The sequence below is a fragment of the Rhopilema esculentum genome, chromosome 18 (genome assembly GCF_057945365.1).
Source record: "Rhopilema esculentum isolate cy_ngs chromosome 18, ASM5794536v1, whole genome shotgun sequence".
NCBI classification, from domain to species: domain Eukaryota; kingdom Metazoa; phylum Cnidaria; class Scyphozoa; order Rhizostomeae; family Rhizostomatidae; genus Rhopilema; species Rhopilema esculentum.
In genome coordinates, this window is record NC_142832.1 from 8,198,926 (window position 1) to 8,220,342 (window position 21,417).

Consider the following 21,417-nt stretch of genomic DNA (forward strand, 5'->3'; position numbering starts at 1 on the left):
AAAATAATTGATGCTTTATACTTATTCCTTGTAAGCAGTCCGATTCAGAGAAGATAACAATTACTATGAAAATAGATCAGCAAGATAAGACGCCAAGAAAATGAACAAAAACGGGTCTCCAGTCAAGAAGAACTACTACTACTTAGAATCCGTTAGAGTTGACTTTCCAAAGTTCTTCTAGAGTTAACTTTCCAAAGTTCCTCTAAAACTAAAGCCCCTGCTGGCCCAATGGCTGCGCTGTGCCCGAGTAAGCTTATAAAATTCGTTTTTTAAATTCACTTTACACTGTACATACAGTTCGCTTCTATATGGCTCCGTTCCGTGTTTTCTGCACCTTTAAATGGAAATTTTGGTGTAACAACAATCGCTGTCCATATGAACTCTAAAATAGGTCTTGTCTCTATTCTCTTCCTTGGCGACAAACCCAAATGAAAACCCTTTATGCTGACTGGACACTTATTCTGCCGCATCCACTTTACGTCTTTAAAGATAGTTCGGTATTGTTGTTACACCAAAATCGTCTTTAAATACGTCTTTAAAGATAGTTCGATCTCTGTTCGGTATTGCGCATTTGTTGATTACGAAAAATTCATTTAATATGGTATGGAGAACAGGGCCCTGGCTGAAGCTAATAAACCATGAAATTATGGATTATTGTAGAAAATAAATCAACAGGAGGAGAGCCTATCACCCCTCTTGTTCCAGAGAATATAGTTCCATAGAGTTCCATAGATTAATCAGAGAATAGATACATTAATAAGAGTATTAACGCAGTTAAAGAGTTTAAATGTTTTGAAATTGTTTTCAAAAATAATGGAAGTTTTGAAAACTCAATGCTTAACACGTTTCATTATTTTTAGGCAAACTTTTGCCAAGATTGATTGATTGATTAAACTTTACGATGCCTCGAGGCCTGGAGGAAATTCGTCCCTCGTCCCCCTCTTTCGGCGGCCTTGGGTCGACATAATATGTTCGAACCATATCTATGGTTCTGACAAAACAAATGTCACAACGACTGTCAAGGCAAAGGGGTCCGGGGTTCTAGGGGGTCCTAGGGTCTGGTTTTCCCAGGCTACAAGAGAGAAATTTGTTTTGTTTTGTTGGGTCAAGAACAGAACAGTCTGCAAAAGAAGGCTGCGAAAAGATGTTGTACCTGCTACGTTTTAATGTTGAGTATCGCGGTCTAAGTCAGCCCGAGCTACTAAAAGTTTGGGTGAAAGAAGCACAAGTTGCTCTTGCTGCTAAGGAGAGTGGTATGGTGAAAGAAATATGGAAGGTACTTTAGAAAGTGTCTACTTTAAAATACGTCCGAGATTTTCTTGATTGATGTGATCAGCGATGGATGCGTAAAAGTACGATTTTTCATTGAATTTCCGAAGAATTCCATGCTCAATGGATTAAAATCAGATGTATTCATAAATGTATGTTTAGGTTTACGGTTGAGACTAGCGTGAATCCAAAATCTTTAGAAAACACATTTGACTGGGCCTAAACGAAACAATCACCGTGGCGCAAAGGCCTATGTTGCCACGGCGTATAATGGGTAAGTTCCCAGTATATCCTCAAAAAAGATTATGAATTAAAAATCCGCGAGAGTTTGGTATTGATTAGCTCATAAATTCTGTTCGCAAAACGTATATCATGGGGGGAGGAGGGGGGGTTAGGGGGGGGGGGGGGTGCTTGGCTCGAGTTAAAGTGCATTTGAAAGATAATTCCCAGCTTCTACTAATTCCTTTGTAACTGCAATTTTAGTTCTTTCTTCTGAAGGTATCTTAAACATTGACTTACTTATGGCATAAGGAATTATATTAACAAGTTTTGAGAAATGTTGTTTTTTATAAGAACAATTTTATAAGAACACGAGCCTCAAAATTGTCCAAAAGTTAAGAACAAATTAAGAACAAGCCGAGGCTGAGCTACGTAATACTTAAGCAACCAGGATTTTCATATCAATAACATTTTCTTAGAATTTTTTGCCATGGTGCTTTTTTGGTGAATTTCCAAACTTGTAGGCAAATGAAGGTTGTCTCAGTCACTTTTTTGGCAAATGAGGCCTGGACACCTTGCTGGAGCGAAAAAACTAGCAATTGCACTGCTTACACCTTATTAATTTAAGAACAAATTAAGAAGAATCCAGCCTCAGATTTTTGAAAAAATTAAGAACATTCAGTCTGAACTTAAATTTACTGGTTCTTATAAAAAAGTGTAGGCACTACAATCAGAATTTCATTTGCATCTTTCTGATTATTACAAAATGGCTGGTTTCAAGGGCACTTTAATGAAAAGGGCACAATGGTCCCCTTTGCCCTCCCATCAGAAGATAACAGGGGTGGTTAACCCCCTGCACCCCCTTCTTTGGCATCCCTGAATGGATTATTGTCTGGTTCGAACATCATTTCTTGCTGTAATTGCAGCTTGTCAGTTGCACTTTCACACGGCCAGTTTAAAATAGTTGGTTTGGCCATACTCACTTCCATAAAAAATAAACTGGCCATGCCCCCTACTTTTTGACTTTACCTAGCTTAAAGGAGCAAAAAGTCTTTAAGGAATATTTATGGTGGTAGATTCTCATTTTGTTCACCATATGTTTAGCTTTTACCTTCTTAGAACACCCAAAACCTTAATTGTCCTTCTAGCCGTCAATTTTTTCTTGCTGATAAAGCACAGGTAGGTAATTTCATTTTATTTTGTCATGATCCAGAAAGTGGCCTAGGTTAAAGGGATCAGTGGAACTTTTTCTCATTGCAAGTCGCAGCTGACATTTTTCAGCTGTTTATCAGTTGAAGTCGAGCTTCAAACCGTTTATCCTGTAACAACTTTCTCACTACAAAAGCAAAACCTTTACAATCAATGCACGATAAGAAGTCCATTCCAAAAATAGCAACCTTAATGGTGATAGTGAAAGTTTTTCAAAGAAATCGGACAAATCATAGCATAACTGATCACGCACTTATCAGTGCAACACTTTTAATATTCAACAATTAAGTATTGTGAATTTTGATCATAGAAATGAATAACCAATCTACTAACTATCAAACAAAAAAGTAAATTTCAACACAAGCAACTGAAATTTATACAAGACAAGGTATTGCTAAAGTTTACGAAGAGGCCTAATTCTGGCTTAAATTTGGCAGTAAAACAGAAGGTGAAGCAGTATTTGAATAGAGTTTTCAGTTTAATTGATGCTTTCTTATAAGCATAGTAAAGCAATTAAGTAGGAACCCTTGATAAAATGACTGTATTCTCAGCGTAAATCATATCAGCTCACACTACTAGATAAGATATTTAACAATGTTAAGCTCTATCAACAAAATCAGATATTATTCCTAAACATTTATGAATTTTGACATTCTCCTTTCATTTTTCCTTATACCCTAAGTTGTGAACCTTCAAATCATATGAATAGATGATAAATGAATGTTTGATGAAAAGGCAAAAGTACATATTTATTCTTAGAATGGCCAGTATTTTGATTGTTTTCTTTGAATTCAGGAGCCTCGTAGGTGCAGTTAGGATGCAAAGAGTATTGAGAAATTCCCATGTTAACAATAGGGACCATCAATGACTAGTCTTTTATTTTCTTTTCAATATCATATAAGAACAGAGTGAAAATGTAGAACTTTCCTCAATATAACCCAAATATTTTATATTCAGATTTTGTCAAATTACAAAATTGAGGCTGATGGGCCCCTCCTGTTTCCCCAGTGTTGGCTGACACAAATCAACCACTCTTAAAAGCTAGAAGCATTTTGAGAAGTCAGACATGTCGTTTTTCTAAATTTAGACTTTTTTCCAGGGGGTTATTGGTTGAGCTGTTGCATCCTTACTAAAATTAGTAATAAGATGCTCAGATAAATTGTCTTTGAGCCTCCATCCACAACCAATTCGAAATCATTAGAATTATTATTCTAATGTAATAGCTTCATGCCAGACATTTGCGTTTGATACTTTGTCTAATTTTTTATATTTAAATATCACACAATGTTAAGCTGGATGGAAAATAAATAGCCTAAACTAACAAATTATGCTTTTAAGATAAAGCCAAGGAAGAAAATCTGAAAGAGTTTGTTAAGAAAAAATCCTATTTATAACACATTGAATTCTGAAAAAAATATGAAAGAGCTACTGTTAAAATAAATTATGTTTATAAGAAGTTGAATTCAAAGAAAGTACTTTCAGATGGTCTTAACTTGCACTTCAAGAAGGTTTGTGTTTCAAATACAGCTCTATTTGGTACTTGTAAACGCATTTCACGGACAGATTATCTAATGATAATTAGTATAGAAACAGCATTCCAAACAATCCTTACAACAAAATCAGTAGGTTTTGACTAAGCGTTTTTGACTGTTTTTTAATTGGTATCCAAAGATAAAGCACTCTCTCTTAGTCTGAATTAAGACTGTTTTTTAACTATACCAATGTTTTGTTCTTGTAGATTGTTGGTGAAAGAAAAGTCTTAGTGGGTTCGTGTCATGTGTTCTCGTTCTATTTTTTCAATAAAGTTTAACACTGCGAGCTCTTATACGCATGTCTTTGTAAACAGAGTATGAAATAAAAACAAAAGAACAAACTGTTGATGCACTGATTGGTTCTTTTTGATCTAATTGATAACTTATTCACGTATATTTCTATTATTTCTAGAAGGTATAAGTGCGAAAATTTTCTTCCGTGTTGGATTAAACCCACCCACCCCCCCAATCAATACTCATTTTAGTGGCACCAGCTCAAAAAGCCCTGCATCCCCGGCGAATTGAAATAAATTGATGAATCGACTGGCACAAGAATTGTATACAGTAGAACTATCCAAGTTGCAGGGAAGGACCTTTGCCTGAATTTTATTTCTTGGATTCTCTGGAGAAACCTTAAAATCAATATAAGAGGTGGAACAAGAGAAAGATAAGCATCATACATCAAAGTGATTCATTTGCATACTGTTTATGTTTTTAACTCATCTTCTGATCGCTTTCTTCAATAGTTATTGAATCTGAAAGTCCAGAAAAGGTCGATCAATTGTCTTTTGATCTTCCAATTATGAAAGAAATTGGCAATCAAGTCAAAATAGAAGTCACTCCCATAATTCCGTACTACTCGTTTGCAAATTTCTTGTTTGAAAATTTTGGAGAAGAAAAAAGTGCAAAAGCAAGTGACACTGGCGTGGATGTAGCAAAAGAAGGGATCTTTTATTGGCTGGTTTTCAACATTGAATATGCAGGTTTGTTAGTTTTATATAAAGAAAAGTTGACAACCAAGACTTGTCTTTTTTTCAGTACAGCTACAGCTCCTGTTTGGCAATTCGTAATCGGATTCAACTTGGACGTAATCAGTTTCAAAATGGATTTCTGATTTCATAAAACTTTTTTAGGGATGAGTCGAGACGAGCTGTTAGAAGCTTGGGTTGCAGAAGCTAAGCATGTCTTAGAAACACAGGAAAAAGTAAAGGATGGTCTTTGTGTGTGGAAAAGTGTCGGGAAAAGAGAGGTATTTTGTTGCTTGCTGGTCTCCATCTATTTCGTTCGTTGATTTTTACATAACAGAAGAGTTTCCAATTTGGAAGAGTTTCTTTATTACTTTACTACGATTAATGTCCACACATATGAATGGAATCGAGAGAATATTGTTTTATCTGAAAATTTGTTTGATCTGTCAGTTTGTCGCACAAAATGTTCCTTAAAGCTCAGCATAAGTCTTAAAATTGTTAAGGTGATAGCTGCAGTAATTTCACCATTGTAATCATTCAGATTCTCGTGTGCCGTTTGTAAATGCTGTGACCTTGTTATGTGCGATTTATGCCGTAGGTTCATGTTTTGATCAGAGTTCAGCGGCCAGACGATCTTGATGCGATGAGCTTAGATTTACCCATAATGAGAAAAATCGGCAATCAGGTAAAAATAGAATGTAAATCTGTGAGGCCTTACAAGGACTTCGCTGAAGACCTGATGAAAAGAGTCTAGCTTGGCATATTAGCAACCTGTTTGGGACTAAATGGCTTTCAAATGTTTTCAAAATTCGTATCGTTTTTAGCCAATATGCATTTTCATTATTTTCCTTGATGTACTGTAACATATTACGTTATTTACCTGTTAATCAGCTGTAATTTAACTGTAATTTTCCGTATTTGAGATGCGTATTTGATTTTCCATGTTGTTGAATCGCTGTTGTTTATTCTGTTGAGCAGCCAGCTTCCAGTTCCAGATCTTCCATTCAGAACTGTTAACCATTCCAAAATGTACTGCATTGTTAGATCCTGCTGGTTGAATCCCCAAACTAGTTGGTTATAGTGAGATAACAAAAGACTAATGCCCAGAAATCCTAATGAGACCCTTATATCTGCCACTGTTTGAACACACCGAACACACTCATTTTTTATAAGAAGCAAAGTTGGACGTTGAGCACTCCGATTTTTTAACGCTTAGGAAATTCCAATACTCATTGTTTTTAGGAGTCTCGTAATCACAAAGTCATTAATTTTAACATTGGGGTTGCCATATTCAATGTTCATGCCTGGAAATTTTCCAACAGAACCTTGTTGGGGAGAATTTTCGCAGCTGTTATAAAGACAATTGTCTATGTTTCTATTGTATTCAAATTCTCTTGAAATTTCTGTCAAGAGATTCGCTGCCTTTCTAATGATATCTAAATTTTCATTGGACACTCTCTTATACACTTTTTTATACGAACCCGAAAATTCTGAAGTTCCGGCTGGCTGTTTTTAGCTTTCTTCGAATATCTGCGGCTGGGTTGTTCTTAATTTGTTCTTAAATGATTAGGGTGTGCAAATGCTAGATATTGCCCTCTAGGGAGGTCTTAGGTCTCGTTTGCCAACAATGTGATTGAGACATTCTTTATTTGTCCAAAAAGTTAATAAGAAAACCACCCCTAGATGGGAAAAAACTCTTAGTTTTTTAGACAAAACATTGTTCGAATTACATTTCACAATTGCTCTGCCTCAGCTTGTTCTTAATTTGTTCTTAACTTTTGACCAATTCCTTTTAAAATTGTTCTTGTAAAAAAGTGTAGCTTATTTTGTATAAAATCTGAGTGGCATTGAGTTATAGTAAATACACTCTTTTTTATAAGAACCAGTAAATTTAAGTTCAGGCTGACTGTTCTTAATTTTCTCGAAAATCTGATGCTGCATTGTTCTTAATTCCTTTAATAATATCGACAATTGCAACTTTCTCTAAATACTTAACACAATTTAGAGAAAGCATCAGAGAAGCCGCATTACATTTTTATACCAGTGCCGTAACTTTACCTTGTAATGCCACACAGTACGACGTAGAGACTGTGCTAAAGCGAGAATATTCTCAAATTCTCATCACAGGAAAAACTTTATTGGCCAATGACTTAGTTGAATATTTTGTTGGTCAACAGAGGTCTGAGTGCACTGCACCAGTAGTCCCTATCTTGGTACATAACCTGAACATGAAACATAATATTTCTCTCAATTTCTATTTTTCTTGAAATTTTTCGCATGTGCTTCAACATTTTTGCCCCCCCCCCCCCTTTGACTGCAATGCCCTTAACCTTTGCGTAGTCTGCAACTCTGGTGTCTAGTCTGCTTAATGCCCTGTGCAGGGACGCTGGAACGACCAAGGGGCAAGGGGTCGGGCTTGGGGAAAAGGGCATTTGAAAAAATTAATTCTCCAGCTACCAAAAATTCTCTCATAACTGTTATTTTGCATCGATCCTCTGTCGGTATCTTAAAAATCGGCTAAATTTTGGCATAAGAAATTTCTTCCCAAGTTTCGATATATGTCGTTATAAATAAGGCACAACAGTCAGGATTTCGTATGAAACTCATTGATTTTCTACAAAAGGCTGGCATTAAGGGCACTTCTTTGTAAAGGGCACTTTAGCCACCCTTTCCCCTGATCACTTTAGCCCCCATCCAAAGGCAACAGGGGCGGTTGAGCCCCGCCCCCCTCTCCGGCGTCCCTTGCCCTGTGCTTAAGCAAAAATAGTAAATATTGACTTAACAGTTATACCTGTTAAAATTTCTTCTAAGGTTACGCTTGTTGCCCGCAGCTTCTACTGGGATTACTGTCGCCTCTGGTTCCTGTCACAGTTCTTCTGTCTGCTTCCTGCTACTTGCTGCTAGCTGCTAGTCACATTGGAGGGATGTTATGATATTATTATTGCTGCTGACTGAAGAAGTTTCAAACAAAAAACGGGCTAATATTTTGACAAAATGAGCGTTTCCTTCTTCGCATCACGAATTTTGAAACGGAACCTTTTCGCTGGGTCGCGCTTGAGAATCCCACAGTTTGTATGGAACTGGCGATCGATATCAACTCCACAGAAGCTGCATATAAGGTGAGCATTTTACCATTTATTCTTAAGTTAATGTAAATAATGTAACATCGAATCTAAAAGAACTTCTTGATGTAATTTTAAATAAAATTACAAGTTTCATGGTAGTGTTTTCGGACTCAGGTTTCGGACTTGGCGTGAAAAGAGACAAAGATTTTCACAACCACAACATCATCACTCTTTGTATTCTTTGTTGTTTGTTATTAATTATTTGAAAATGTTGCACGCAGTGCAGTGCAATCGCTAGAGCTATTATGTTCTAGAGCCATACCCCCAGTGCTGAGGAGAGGGGGTCAGGGGGGTCACTGACCCGGGGGCCCTTGGCTATAGGGGCCCATAAATAATAACTCAGTTATAAAAGCTTTCTTAGTAATAATCCAGCCTCTGCATTATCACAAACTGTCATTAATAGAGACAATAATGACTAAAGTCTATGAATGAAGTAAGGTAGAAGCAGTTTGAGTCTTTGACTGCCTGAATGTAAAGATATTTTTGTTAAAAATTTCTCATCTTTGTGGGCTTAGGCTTAAGAAGTTAAAAAGCATCTGAATGTTACCAAAAAGGTGATTGCAACAGGGCAACATACAACAATATGTATATCATACAGATTTAAACCATGGCATATGCATCTGTTTGCAACAGTGAATTAGTTGTAAAATTAAAATAAATTGATATTAAGGACTAAGGGGCGTCACGACCAGGGGTGTAGGGGTGTCACACCTACAATAGTTTCCCAATAGGAAATTTCATGCCAAATCCGCTCGGTGGAAGAAACGTTTTAGCTAGTTCAGAGACATTCATCTCATAATATCAATAAAGAATCAAGCAAGGTAGTTACTCCGTTGGTAATGATATTTCTTGATATGGATGAAGGTAAACAAACTAAGCGTTAATGATTTGAAGTTTTCTTTTGTTGGAACTAAATCCAAAAATCCAGGCCCTCTTTAGGTAAAATTGTGCCTTGAGTTAATCTCTTCTAAAGTTTCTCAGTAGAAGCACCAACTGCAATTCACAATGAGCTCCAGATTTTCACCAGTTGTTTTTATCTGCTGTTCAATTTGTTTGCAAAATTGAAGGAATTTTCATTAAGATTAGGAGCATTGCTTTAGTAAAATTGTCTGAAGAGAGTGCATTTTCCAGGGTAACTAGAAGCATCGAAATTCGTGAAATTTCCTGCTCCTTCGGCGGCAACCATGGTGCCACCTCGGGTAGCAACTATATGGTTTGCCTGTCCCAATATACAGATTTGATTAATTTACGAGGAAAGTCTGTTTTTATCATATAAAAAAGAAGCTGCAAATTAAATGACACAGAGTTAAGATTGACAAAATGTAATGCAGAGGTTTGCGTCAGCAACTAAACAATTTCAGGTAATTATTTTTTAATCAGGTAAATTTGTAGTCCGCAGCACCCCCCAACAAGGCTTGCCTCGCCACGGCCCTGTTCAGGAGGCTTGCAAACGAAAACAATTGAAACGCTCATTTTATATACATTATAGAGAAAGCGCTATGGCCCCCCTCGACATTTTTTGGCTCTACACTACTGCATGTTAACCCCTTCATAGAAGTTTAGACAAAACAACGTTGGATATGTACAATTGAGATATTGTTTTTTAATAGCATAACCATAACATATTGTTTTACAATTTTTTTAGTTACATCGATACAGTTAACTTTTCGTGTCAATTAATAACAGCAAACCATCTCGTTCAGGAGCCCACCACACAAGATTTCAAACCATTTTTACTGAAGGTGTGACCCCATATCATTATTTGTATGTGTCCTTGGGTGTAAAATGTTGGTCAGCTCAACCAAACCGGGTGTCTGGGTACCACAGCCTCCCAAACGTTGCACCAGAGCACATTTCTTTATATCACAAGTTACATGTCTAAAAACGTACCACAATCAGGTGCGCCGGAAGCATGAGGGCAGCGGGGGCAGCTGCCCCTCCTGCCCTGACTCTACGGGGGCACCGGGGGCACCGGGGGCAGCACTATGCCCTTGAGAAAATGACACTGTGTTTATGCGAATGGAATAAATATATACCGTCTCAATTTCTTGGGTGAGAGAAAATAATAGTGCGGTGAGAAATAAAAAGAAAGCAAATAGAATATTGGGTGCCTTTGTATGAACTCATCAGCAACAATGCTCTTTGTTTCTGTTCAATAAGCTCAGAGAGTAACAGAGGCATCTGGGGCCCTAAGGAAAACTGAGATATTACCCCTATTAACGGACCGCAAGAAAGTTCAATCCAACGCTGTAGAAGATTATGTCAAACACTAATGCAATACATAAAACAGATAACTTTCCAAGTTAACTAGTAGAAGCTTCAATTGAAGCAATCTAAAATCTTTTAAAAACGGGAAGAACTTTAGTGAACAAAAATGAAAAGAGCATGAGTATATGTAATAAAGAAGTTGCCATACCAGAAAGAAGGTAACAAAGATGAAAAGCGACAATATACCAATGAAGAAACCTTATTTTGGACGGGGAAGTGCCATATTAGTTTAAAAAATTTGGACCCATTATTTCACATATGTCTACAAAATTTGACCCATAATTCCGCAAGCATGATAAAAACTATACCTATAATTTCACAAAGCAAATAAGGCTTAAAAAGAATCTTCAAACATAGATTCTTAAAACACAAAAATATCATAAAAGAAATTTTGCATGCCCTTTGCCAAAACATCTTAATATTACGCATTTTTCATTCTTTCATTTTTTACTGGACATTCAATTTGTTAATTCTAAATCTCCCTCCTAATCATTTTGCAATATTTTTCCCAAAATGATACCCATAGTTCCGCACATATTTCAAAAACTGATACAGACAATTCCACACTTTTGGAAAAAGGTACCCCTATATAATGGCACGTCCCTGTACCCTCAAACATGTTAAAGTTTAAACATATCCTCATGAAAAAACTTCTAAAATTTGGCAAATTTCATTATCATTTTTCTCTTATAATTCTAATATTAGTCATCAATGTGCCCTTTTTGAGTACCTGCCCCCGTCGCCTCAAAAATGCTTCCGGCGCCCTTGACCACAATGTAACAGAAAAATCCCGTGTTGGAGAAATTAGCAAAACTTGCTTAAAATTGAGATGTCTGCTCCTTTGATAAGGCCTCTCAAGAAATTTTGCTGCCCACTGTCATGTCAGTCCCTATCAGAATAATTTTTTCATGTAACTTTTGGGGTGACAAATTTCCTTTCTTGTATCAATATTCATAGACAATCATGTTTTAAGAATTGCTTATTCACGTCATTTTTCTCCAAGGCCTGAAAGTCAGCACGATGAGGTGGTTGATAACGGGTAGGGAGGAAAAATTAGAACAAAAATTGTAAGAGAGAGAGCTGATATCAAAGACCTATTCATTTATTTGGACTATGAAGAATTTCAAAGGGTAATAAAAACTGTTTTGTACATTGTTCAAGATTGGACATATTTTGTGTGAGATTTGAGATTCTGAGAGCTCAAAACAACTTGTAATATCCAGTCCTGTCTCTTCTATTGACTCCAACGAGATTATATCCTAATTCGGCCATAGTTTACCCCCGTTCTCAGAATTTTACCGCTTGCTTGGCAGAAATGTTATTTAGAGCCTGGTCTAAATTTCCCATGTTTAAAAACCTGGAGTTGTAAAAGTGAAGTAAATAAGACGCGTTTGCCGTTTCGTTGTCATTGTTTAGCCTCAACTACTGTTTGTTCGTTAAGCTGCTCCCTTTATTCAATTCTGAAGGCTGAAGAATGTTTGGCCAATAAGAGTTTTGAATACATATGTTTCACGTGGACTCGTAATGGTTCGGCACTTCTGCAGGGGCAGAATGCTTGCGGTAAGCGCGAGGTTGGGCATGTGCATGGGCTAACAGCCTCCGCTGATGCATTGCATTAATGTTGGTGGTTAAACAATCAATTTAAAGTTTACAAGCAGAATAATAGCACTGACTTCTTCTAAAAAGTCAGTCTTCGTTGCTTGTAAAAAATATTTTAGGATCTGCAAAGCCGGTCATTCGTTTGCCGAAATCTCAAAACAAGTTCGACTATTTTCTTCTAAAAAGAGGTTCGACTAAAGCTCAAACAAGGGAAGGTCGTCCAGGGAAAATTTATGATAGGGGGAAAAGAATCATATGCAAAGATACGCAAGTTTGGGTCAGCAAAGGCTAGCTTAAGTAGGCCTAAAGCGTTTGCAAAAAAAGTGTTTCTAAACATCTTTTGGGGAATTTTCTCCTTTAATCCTGTGCCCAATACATAATTTTGATGTAAATTTCTGATGTAAATCCTGACACTAAATAAAACTCACAGAATTTTCATGTAAATTTCCAAGTCTATTCAAGCTTATTCTACCCCAACTACTATTTTGTGCGTATATATACGTTTACGATAGAAATTTCTCGAATGCTGAATCATGATTACTAGAATATAATATTAGCAACGATTACGTAATGAACTAATATCTAGATAATTCCAGGGCAACCAGCTGACAATGAGACTGTAACGAAATCGAGGTTATAACAACAACTTCATGCTGATAGACCTAAGCTAGAATGTTCTCGAATGTCTATTGCAGTAGGTTAGCTATCGATACTAAAATTAAACATAAACGCATTACTAAGCAAATTGCAACGATACAATAGGTAGGAATTGTTCAGAACTATGTGGAATATTCTAGAATACAGAGTAAGTACTATGATTGTTCTAGATTACCCAACAATCTTGTTGCTCGAATACTTAAAAAATATTGGATCAAAAGCTGCAGAAGGGAAAGAGAACTGTTGTGTCACCCAAAAACAAAAGTTTCCGTCTCTGTAGGTTCAAGGCGATGCTGGAATGACCCCTATATTATTGGGACAATGTAATTTTTTAGATGAATCTAGATTCGGGGTAAAAAACGGCTCAGGGGTACTAAGGGTTTAGGGAACAACATATAAGGGCAACAATCCCCTATGTTATGTCAACTCCTACTACCAACTCTGTTTCAATCATGTTGTTTGTCCGGGTGACGAAACCTTCAGTCTGTTGTTTTGCCAGAATACCGTCTTAAACTGTCAGTGTTGCAGGGTCATAGCACATGCGCATCATTAACAGTATTCGCACAGTTGCTCTGTCTGGGACCACACAGCTTCCCGCCAGGTCTTCGAGTGATAATGCGCATGTGCAATGACCCTAAATCGGGGGCTAGTCAATGTCTGGAAGACGGGCATGATTCATCTCCCGAACAAGTGTGGGGTTGTATTAGGCCTAACGGCGTCGGAAAGCTGGCTTTGTGCCAGAGGTCCCTCAACAACATATCCAATATCATGTCCAAATATTGAAAGAAAAAGAAAACCTTCAAGCTAGTGCAGAAAAAATTTATTGTGAATTCAAAAGGACAATAATCTTTCAGCAGGACAATGCACCTTGTCATCCTGCCATTGCAACAAGAAATTGCTTCCATGCTGACGGCATCATGGTCTTGCTGCGGCCTTCACAAAGTCCAGACCTTAATGTCGTTGAAATCATCTGGTTATTTTTGAAGGAAAAAAAATGAGCTCGTGGAAAGTGTTTTTGAGAGCTGGTCACGTAGTTGTTATAATTTATTTAAATTATGTCAATTCTCACTATTGAATCAAATTAGAATTGAAAATTTCAGCCGTCAATTTTGTTATGGTTCACTAATTTTCTTTGTTGTTCTTCGAGGATAGGGTGTCAAACGCTTCGTTTGTAGGGAATCGCCCTAATACTTTTGTCACGTCAGAGCATCTGTCTCATCTCCATCACACAAATTTTTTTAATATACTTATCATTTGTAGATCGCTGTTGAACGTTGCCTCGCCTATCGGATTGCTTTTTTCCACTGCGATTACTGTTGCTGTAGCCGAGGAAGACCACCAACAGGTGAGATAGAATTCACATACATTTCGTAACGCTAACATTTGATTTTATTGACCTTGATTCATGTATGAATGATTTTGTGAAAGTTTTTTAAAAGGCTTTATACGTTGTTGGGAAACATTGGCAGAGGTTTGTCAATTATTCTTTGTATGCCAATTATTGCCCAGCACTCGACACTCAGTTTACTCTATTGTATCTAGCTTGTGTCACACACCAAATTGTCGATGAAAATTCGTGAAGGAAATTAAAATATATTCTTTTTTTATAATACCAATTTTCGTGCTAATTGGTCAAATGATCTGTTGCCTAGCATCAGCAATACAATTTACATTTCACCTTTGATAACACTTAACTCAGAATTCACAACTTAGATTCTCATTAATATGTATTTCAAGGTTGAAATTATTTGTGTCATACCTCTACTTCATTTCTGCCTTTCCTCTTATGTCTTTACCTCTGTTTCAGCAAACGGCCTTTTGCTTTGTGCCATCAGACTTTTTTGCTTCTCCAATATCTCTCTTATTTTAAAAATCACAGCCCTCTTTCTGCTTACTCTGTCTATTAGTTCATTCCTGTGGTCTGTTACGCACTCTCCTTCAATCGTCCCGCACTTCTTTTTATGCAATCCTTAACTTCTCTTGATCAAATCTCACTCTTTTATTGCACTGATGAAAAGTCAAATCATAAACCAATTTCAGTACTTCTCGTCGTCTCGCATCTATTTGAGAAATTAGTCTTTGACCAGCTGTATTTAAACGCAATAAACTGATATTTTTAGATCAGTCAGGTTTTCGATCACTCTATTCAACTCTCACACGCCTGCTCAAATGCGCGAATGATTGGTACCTTAACATCGATAAAGGTTTATACACGGCAGCAGTCTTTATCGATCTAAAGAAGGCTTTCGACACAGTTGATCATGAGATACTTTTGAGTAAACTCAAATACCATCGTATTAAAGGCAAAGAATTTGAATGGTTTCGCTCATACCTTACCAACAGGATGCAATTTTGTAGAATTAACGGACAAAAATCTAGTACCGAGGCTATTAAGTGTGGGGTTCCTCAGGGGTCCTGTCTTTGGCCTCTCCTCTTCTTGGTATATATTGACGATCTACCAAAATGCTTGAGGTATTGTCATGTATCTATGTATACCATCCCTCTCTTGTTTTCACATCACCCCTTTTTATAGTTTATAACTTTTTAAATCTCGCACACCTGTTCTTTGGCGTCCCTTATTGTCTTCAATAAATTTTTTTGCCCTTCTGTTCTAGTTGTTTATCAATTTATCCGTGGTATCAGATGAACTGTAATCACTTTATAAACTAGTGGTTAATACAAATACTGAAGTTCATGGTATTTAGCATGCCTGGTTTTGACCTTAGTTGCTAGTATAGGCTATCGAGGGCCATTTAAGACTGAGCTACTTACAGCTCTTTAAAGCAACACAACCACCGCTTTAGTTGAAAGTACCCGCTTTAGTTGAGAATACTGTTTATATTCTTGTTAGAGTTTGTTTCCAAGAGTTTTTGGGAAAAAAATTCAAAAAAATTAAGAGGCTTATGAAATAGAGCAGTCGGCGAGGTGCCCATCTGTACAACCACTTAAATGACGTTTTTACATAAGTGAGTTCGCTGTTGAGCTGAGACAGAAAGTCTTTATCGATCTGATATACGTTGTTGTTGCACCAAGTATCGGCTGCATTTTCTTGAGCTCTTACTAATCTTTATAATTTTGAGGTATTTCGCTATTTATCTCATTTAATATGGTGTGAAGTTGAAAGGACAAGGCTGGAGCGCTCTCGAGAGAGTCAATCTGAAGGTTTATCTATCCTGGTCAAGTCAAAAGTCAAAATCTGATGTGATGCCGTGCTGAGAAGAAATGGCCTAAGTTGTTGGGCCCAATTGCCTCGCTTTCGTTCAACACTGACAAAGAATGTCAGCATTACATTACGATTCAAATACTATTTTAGACATCTTTTCTCATATGAAAAGAGTGGATTTGAGGCTACCAATAGATGATTATTTGAGAATTTAAAATCTGGGAATTCTACGAAATGACTTGCAAAGAGGAAGAGGAAAAAGGGGTACTGGTAACAAGAGAATTAAAAAAATTGATATGATTACTGGATGCAATGCCAAAAATCTTGTTAAAATACAAAAAAAGGAATGACCAAAGCTTTCTTACAATTGGGTGTGTTAATGTTTGCTCCATACGTAACAAAACATCAGACTTTATTACCAGTGTCACTGATGACAACTATGACATTTGTATGGTTACAGAAACCTGGCTAAAGGAAGATAATTCAGCCAAGCGCATTGAGTGTTCCCTGCCGGGTTTAGATTTTATTGATGTGCCACGGATTGACAGAAATGGGGGTGGAACTGGGTTGCTGGCCAAATCACAACTGAAAACAAGACTCATACACTCAGGCTGTAAGTCGTCTTTTGAATTCTCAGAATGGAAATTGAAATGTCAATCTGGTTTTAAAACATTGATAATAGTCTACAGACTTCCATACTCTGCACATCATCCTGTGACTGCAAGAACATTCATAGATGAATTTTCCAGTTACTTGGAATCTATTATAATAACACCTAATAAATTGCTTATTGGCGGTGACTTCAACATTCACGTGAATGATGAGAGTGATGTGACAGCAAAAGCGTTTCTTGATTTGCTCCAGAATTATGATCTAATCGACCATGTTTGGCAGCCTACTCATGTTGCTGGCAATACATTAGACCTGATAATTACAAAAAATAACAATGAGATTTCACTTGACAGTTTACTCATGGGAAGTTTTATTTCAGATCATTGCTTTGTTAAAGTTGTATCATCCATTGAAAAACCCGAGGTCCAGGCTAAGGAGATAAACTATAGAAAATCGAAAGATATAAATCTGGAGAATTTTAAACGTGATATTGCAGCAAGTAGTTTGGCAAAATCAAATTTTAGCAATCTTTCCCTGACTGAACTAGCTGAGTTATATGATACTACTTTGAGTGCAATTTTGGAAGAGCTTGCACCAATTTTAAAAACTTTTCTTAAGATAAAGTCAGTATCCCCGTGGTACAACAGTGAACTTAGGGGTATTAAGCGCGAAAAACGCAATCCTGAAATGAAATGGAAAAGAAGTAAAAACGGTGCATACTTTGAATTATTCAAAAGGAAACGGAGTGATTATATCAAGAGTTGTAACAATGCTAAAATATTATATTATTCAAGTAAGGTGGAGAGTTGCAATGGCAGTCAAAGGCTCCTTTACAAATTCGTTTCTAAAATGACAGAGGGAGAAAAAAGCATACCTTACCCTGATGAGTATACAAAAGAGGACCTTTGCAAAATGTTTGGAGACTTCTTTGGTCAGAAAATTGATACAATAAGATCACAAATTGATGCAACAGTTGAGACAGAAGGTATCAAAAATGTGGTAGATTATAGCTTATCTCCAGCTGTTCCTGCATTTGATCAGTTTAAAGAACTATCACAAGATGAGGTCAGGGGTATCATCATGAATACATCAAACAAATATTGCTCTTTGGACCCACTACCAACAGAAATTTTGAAAACATGCATTGATGTATTAATTGGTCCAATAACAGCAATTGTAAACAAGTCATTATCATGTGGGGAATTTCCATCATGTTGGAAATGTGCAGTGGTCATTCCTTTATTGAAAAAACTGGGCCTGGATCTTATCTGCAAGAATTATCGCCCTATCAGCAACCTATCTTTTGTTTCTAAAATAATAGAAAAATCAGCATTGCCCCAGTATGTTCAGCACCTGCAAGGACTTGGGTTGTACTCAACTGAGAACTCTGCATACAAACACTATCATAGTACAGAGACATTACTTGCTAAAGTTTTTTCAGACATTATGAATAATATGGATAAACAGAAAGTGACCATCTTAATTTTACTAGACCTAAGTGCTGCTTTTGACACAGTTGACTTGCAAATACTGTCAGAAATCTTCCAACAAAGATTCAACATATCAGGTGCAGTTTTCAATTGGTTTATCTCGTTTCTAAAAAACAGAGAACAAAGAATTATGATCAGAGACACACTATCTGAAATTTACACGCTGAAGTATGGAGTACCCCAAGGAAGTTGTGCGGGTCCTGTGGTATTTTTGGGATATTTGAGCTCTCTGTATGACATAATTGAGCTCCATTCGTCTAACGTGGCAGCTTATGCTGATGATACACAGCTTTATCTTGGTTTCAATCCATCTTGTGCTGAAGAACGAATACAGGCAGTAAATGATATTGAAAACTGCATATCGGACATTCGCGCATGGATGCTAACTCATCGCTTGAAAATAAATGACGATAAAACTGAATTGTTAGTTATTGGTACAAATCAACAGCTAGCAAAGGTACCAAATCTGTCTATAAAGGTCGGATCTGCTGAGATTAAAACGTCTGACACTGCAAGAAATCTTGGCGTAATATTTGATAACAAAATGACCTTGGAGAGGCAAGTAAATAATATCAGTAAGAAGGCCTTTTCTCAGTTGAGGCGTTTAAGGCAGATTAGACAATATTTGACAAAAGAAGCCACAGAATCATTGGTCCATTCATTTGCTACATCAACGCTTGATTATTGTGATGCACTGTTCTATGGATGTTCAAAACACCTGCTAGATAAATTGCAAAAGATTCAAAATTGTGCAGCACGAGTTGTGATGGGAAGTAGTAAATACGACCATGTAAAACCGCTTCTCAAAGCTCTGCACTGGTTGCCGATAGCACAAAGAATAGATTTCAAAATTGCATTGTTGACGTATAAATGTCTAAATGGATGTGCACCGAAGTATCTTGTTGATCTTTTGGAAATTCAGGAAAGTTGCAGAGAACTGACATCATATAAGAAAAATAGGCTGAAGTTGCCAATGACCAGAACTAAAACACTTGGCACCAGAGCTTTTACATATGCTGCCCCTGCAGTATGGAACTCTTTACCAGACAACATAAAGAACACAAAATGCATAGAAACTTTCAAGAGGCTCCTGAAAACATATTACTTTGAAAAAGCGTATAATAAGTGTCTAGGGGGGGGGGGGGGTTGGTTGAGTTTAAGCATGGACATGAACATCTTTCTTCCATTGTAAATGAAAACATGCTTTTTATCTTATGTTTTTATTTATTCTTAATCTAAATTTTACATTGTAAATAGGACTTAGACTGTAAAGCGCAACCGAGTATTTTTAAATTGTGGCGCTATATAAATTTTGCATTATTATTATTATTATATTATTATTATTATTATTATTATTATTATTATTATTAGTAACACGGCTCGTAGTATGGTCGGTAACCTGTTTACTTCGGCTTTCTTCACGATAGACGACTACTTCTAACATGCACTAAAATTCAGTCCGACAAAAAAAGGACACGGCCGCAACAGGCACAACAAAACTAGTGACAGAGCTTCTAACAGTACTGCAAAAGCTTTTGACAAGACTGAATTCCACAGGGACCTTACCTAAATTTATCTAAAGCTCCGCCCACGCAAACAGTTACATCATATGATGAAATGAGTTTTAATTTTAGAATCAATGTGATATGACGTAATCTCAAAAATCGTGTTCAATCTAAAGCCATGGGTTTTGTCTCTCTACACATCTCTATTTTTGTTGTCATCATTTTTAGTCTTTCTTCCTTTCTTGCTCAATCAAATACCCAATGAAACAATCGGGTATGTTATTTAGGAAGAAAGGGGTTTGCACCAATCTTTCTCATGTTTACAACGGTGATCTTGCCTGTAATAGGGGCAAATTTTACCCTGTAACATGTATCAGCGTCAATTGTCAGCAAAGCTCTGTATCTCTGCTTTTGTATGACTTATGTAGATATCTTAACAGTCTAGAAGACTGAAGTACATTGAAAACTGTATTATTTTTAGAAAAGGAAAACTAAACATTCAGAGGCAAATGTCTGGGCCACCAAACGATTACAGTCAGACATATGTCACATGGTTCCAGCTATATCTGAAGTTCTGCTAGACATTGTGGATATCCTTGAAGATGCATGCGACCAATACATTGAATCAATAAATGAAGAGTTACAAAATTTGGAAACCAGCCTACAAAGGTACAGCTCAACTATGTCGTTAAATGTTAACGAGGAAGAGCTGCAGAGCTTAGACAAAATTAATAATTTCACGAAGGAGATAGAGCTGCAGAGAACAAATTTCCAAAACACATACAGAAATTGCCATGAAATGCTTACAAGTTTAGATAGATTCGGGACATCAACAAGAAACATATTTACTGGTAAATATGCTATATTGATCTTTTGATTTCTAAGGGGGAATGTTTTCATTTTAACTCTCTCTTTGAAAAACATGAAAACCCAAAAAACATAAATTAAAAATTAGGCCCTTCCAACGCTTCACGAAGACGTTTGTTTAAAAACATACATAAAGCAATGTTCCTTCTATTAAACCTTCTATTATTGTATTTTGTCACAGAAAACTTGGTTTTCTATCTAAAAATGAACCTAGTGTTCAGCTTAAGCAGATCCATTTATTAGGTCTGTTTTCTTTAATGCTTTAAGTCATTGAAATATGCGGTCTATTGGTATTTGCCTTACGTTAATGGTCATTCTGTAAGCGAGCTAATTCAAATTTGATATAGTGATCAGGAAGGTAGCTTGTACTGTATTTCTTATGATGAAGGTCCCTTTTTATAGAAGCAGTAGAATATTTTTACCAACATTTGTTGTTTTTCGAATCTTTTGCAAAAATCATATTTAACACATGCATTCGATATCTAAATTCTAAATACTGTACGATCTCTCGTTAAAGTTATTCACATCTTCGAAACAAGCTATCATCTTCCAGGTGGCAGTTCATGCCTAGGTACACTACAAAAGGAGATAAAGGAAGTGATTCAGATGCTACAGAGCATGGAATTAAAGGTGCGTCAAACAGAGGGCAGATTGGCTATGGCACAGAAGCATTTTGATGCAAGAAGACGAAGAGCTGGGGATGGGAAAAGAAAGCTGCTTTAATTCGATTTCACATAATTGTGATTTGGTGCTTGTAATCATTAAAATGGCTCGCAGACCAAATGGAATAAGGCACAGAATAAAGAAACGAAGCAATGTTTGTAATTGGTTACGTATAACAGATCTAACTGATATAACAGATCATTATTCTAAAAGTAAATCTCTTTAAACATGTAGTCAGAAGCAAATGAATACATGCTTTCTCTCTAGATGA

At 36.6% G+C, this 21,417-nt stretch overlaps 2 protein-coding genes across 2 annotated transcripts; both read left to right on the forward strand.

Moving 5' to 3' along the window:
- The first annotated feature begins 1,084 nt into the window (after positions 1 to 1,084).
- LOC135681086 (uncharacterized) lies at positions 1,085 to 6,137 on the forward strand. The gene is made up of 5 exons (XM_065195376.2): positions 1,085 to 1,276; positions 4,436 to 4,463; positions 4,976 to 5,212; positions 5,363 to 5,478; positions 5,796 to 6,137. The coding sequence occupies exons 1-5, from the start codon at positions 1,145 to 1,147 to the stop codon at positions 5,949 to 5,951; spliced, it is 669 nt and encodes a 222-aa protein (XP_065051448.1). The 5' UTR covers positions 1,085 to 1,144; the 3' UTR covers positions 5,952 to 6,137.
- A 1,849-nt stretch (positions 6,138 to 7,986) lies between these two features.
- On the forward strand, positions 7,987 to 21,395 carry LOC135681085 (uncharacterized). Its single transcript, XM_065195375.2, has 4 exons — positions 7,987 to 8,316; positions 14,107 to 14,191; positions 20,098 to 20,467; positions 21,037 to 21,395. Exons 1-4 carry the CDS (start codon positions 8,192 to 8,194, stop codon positions 21,204 to 21,206), a joined length of 750 nt encoding a protein of 249 aa, XP_065051447.2. The 5' UTR covers positions 7,987 to 8,191; the 3' UTR covers positions 21,207 to 21,395.
- The last annotated feature ends 22 nt before the right edge of the window (positions 21,396 to 21,417 follow it).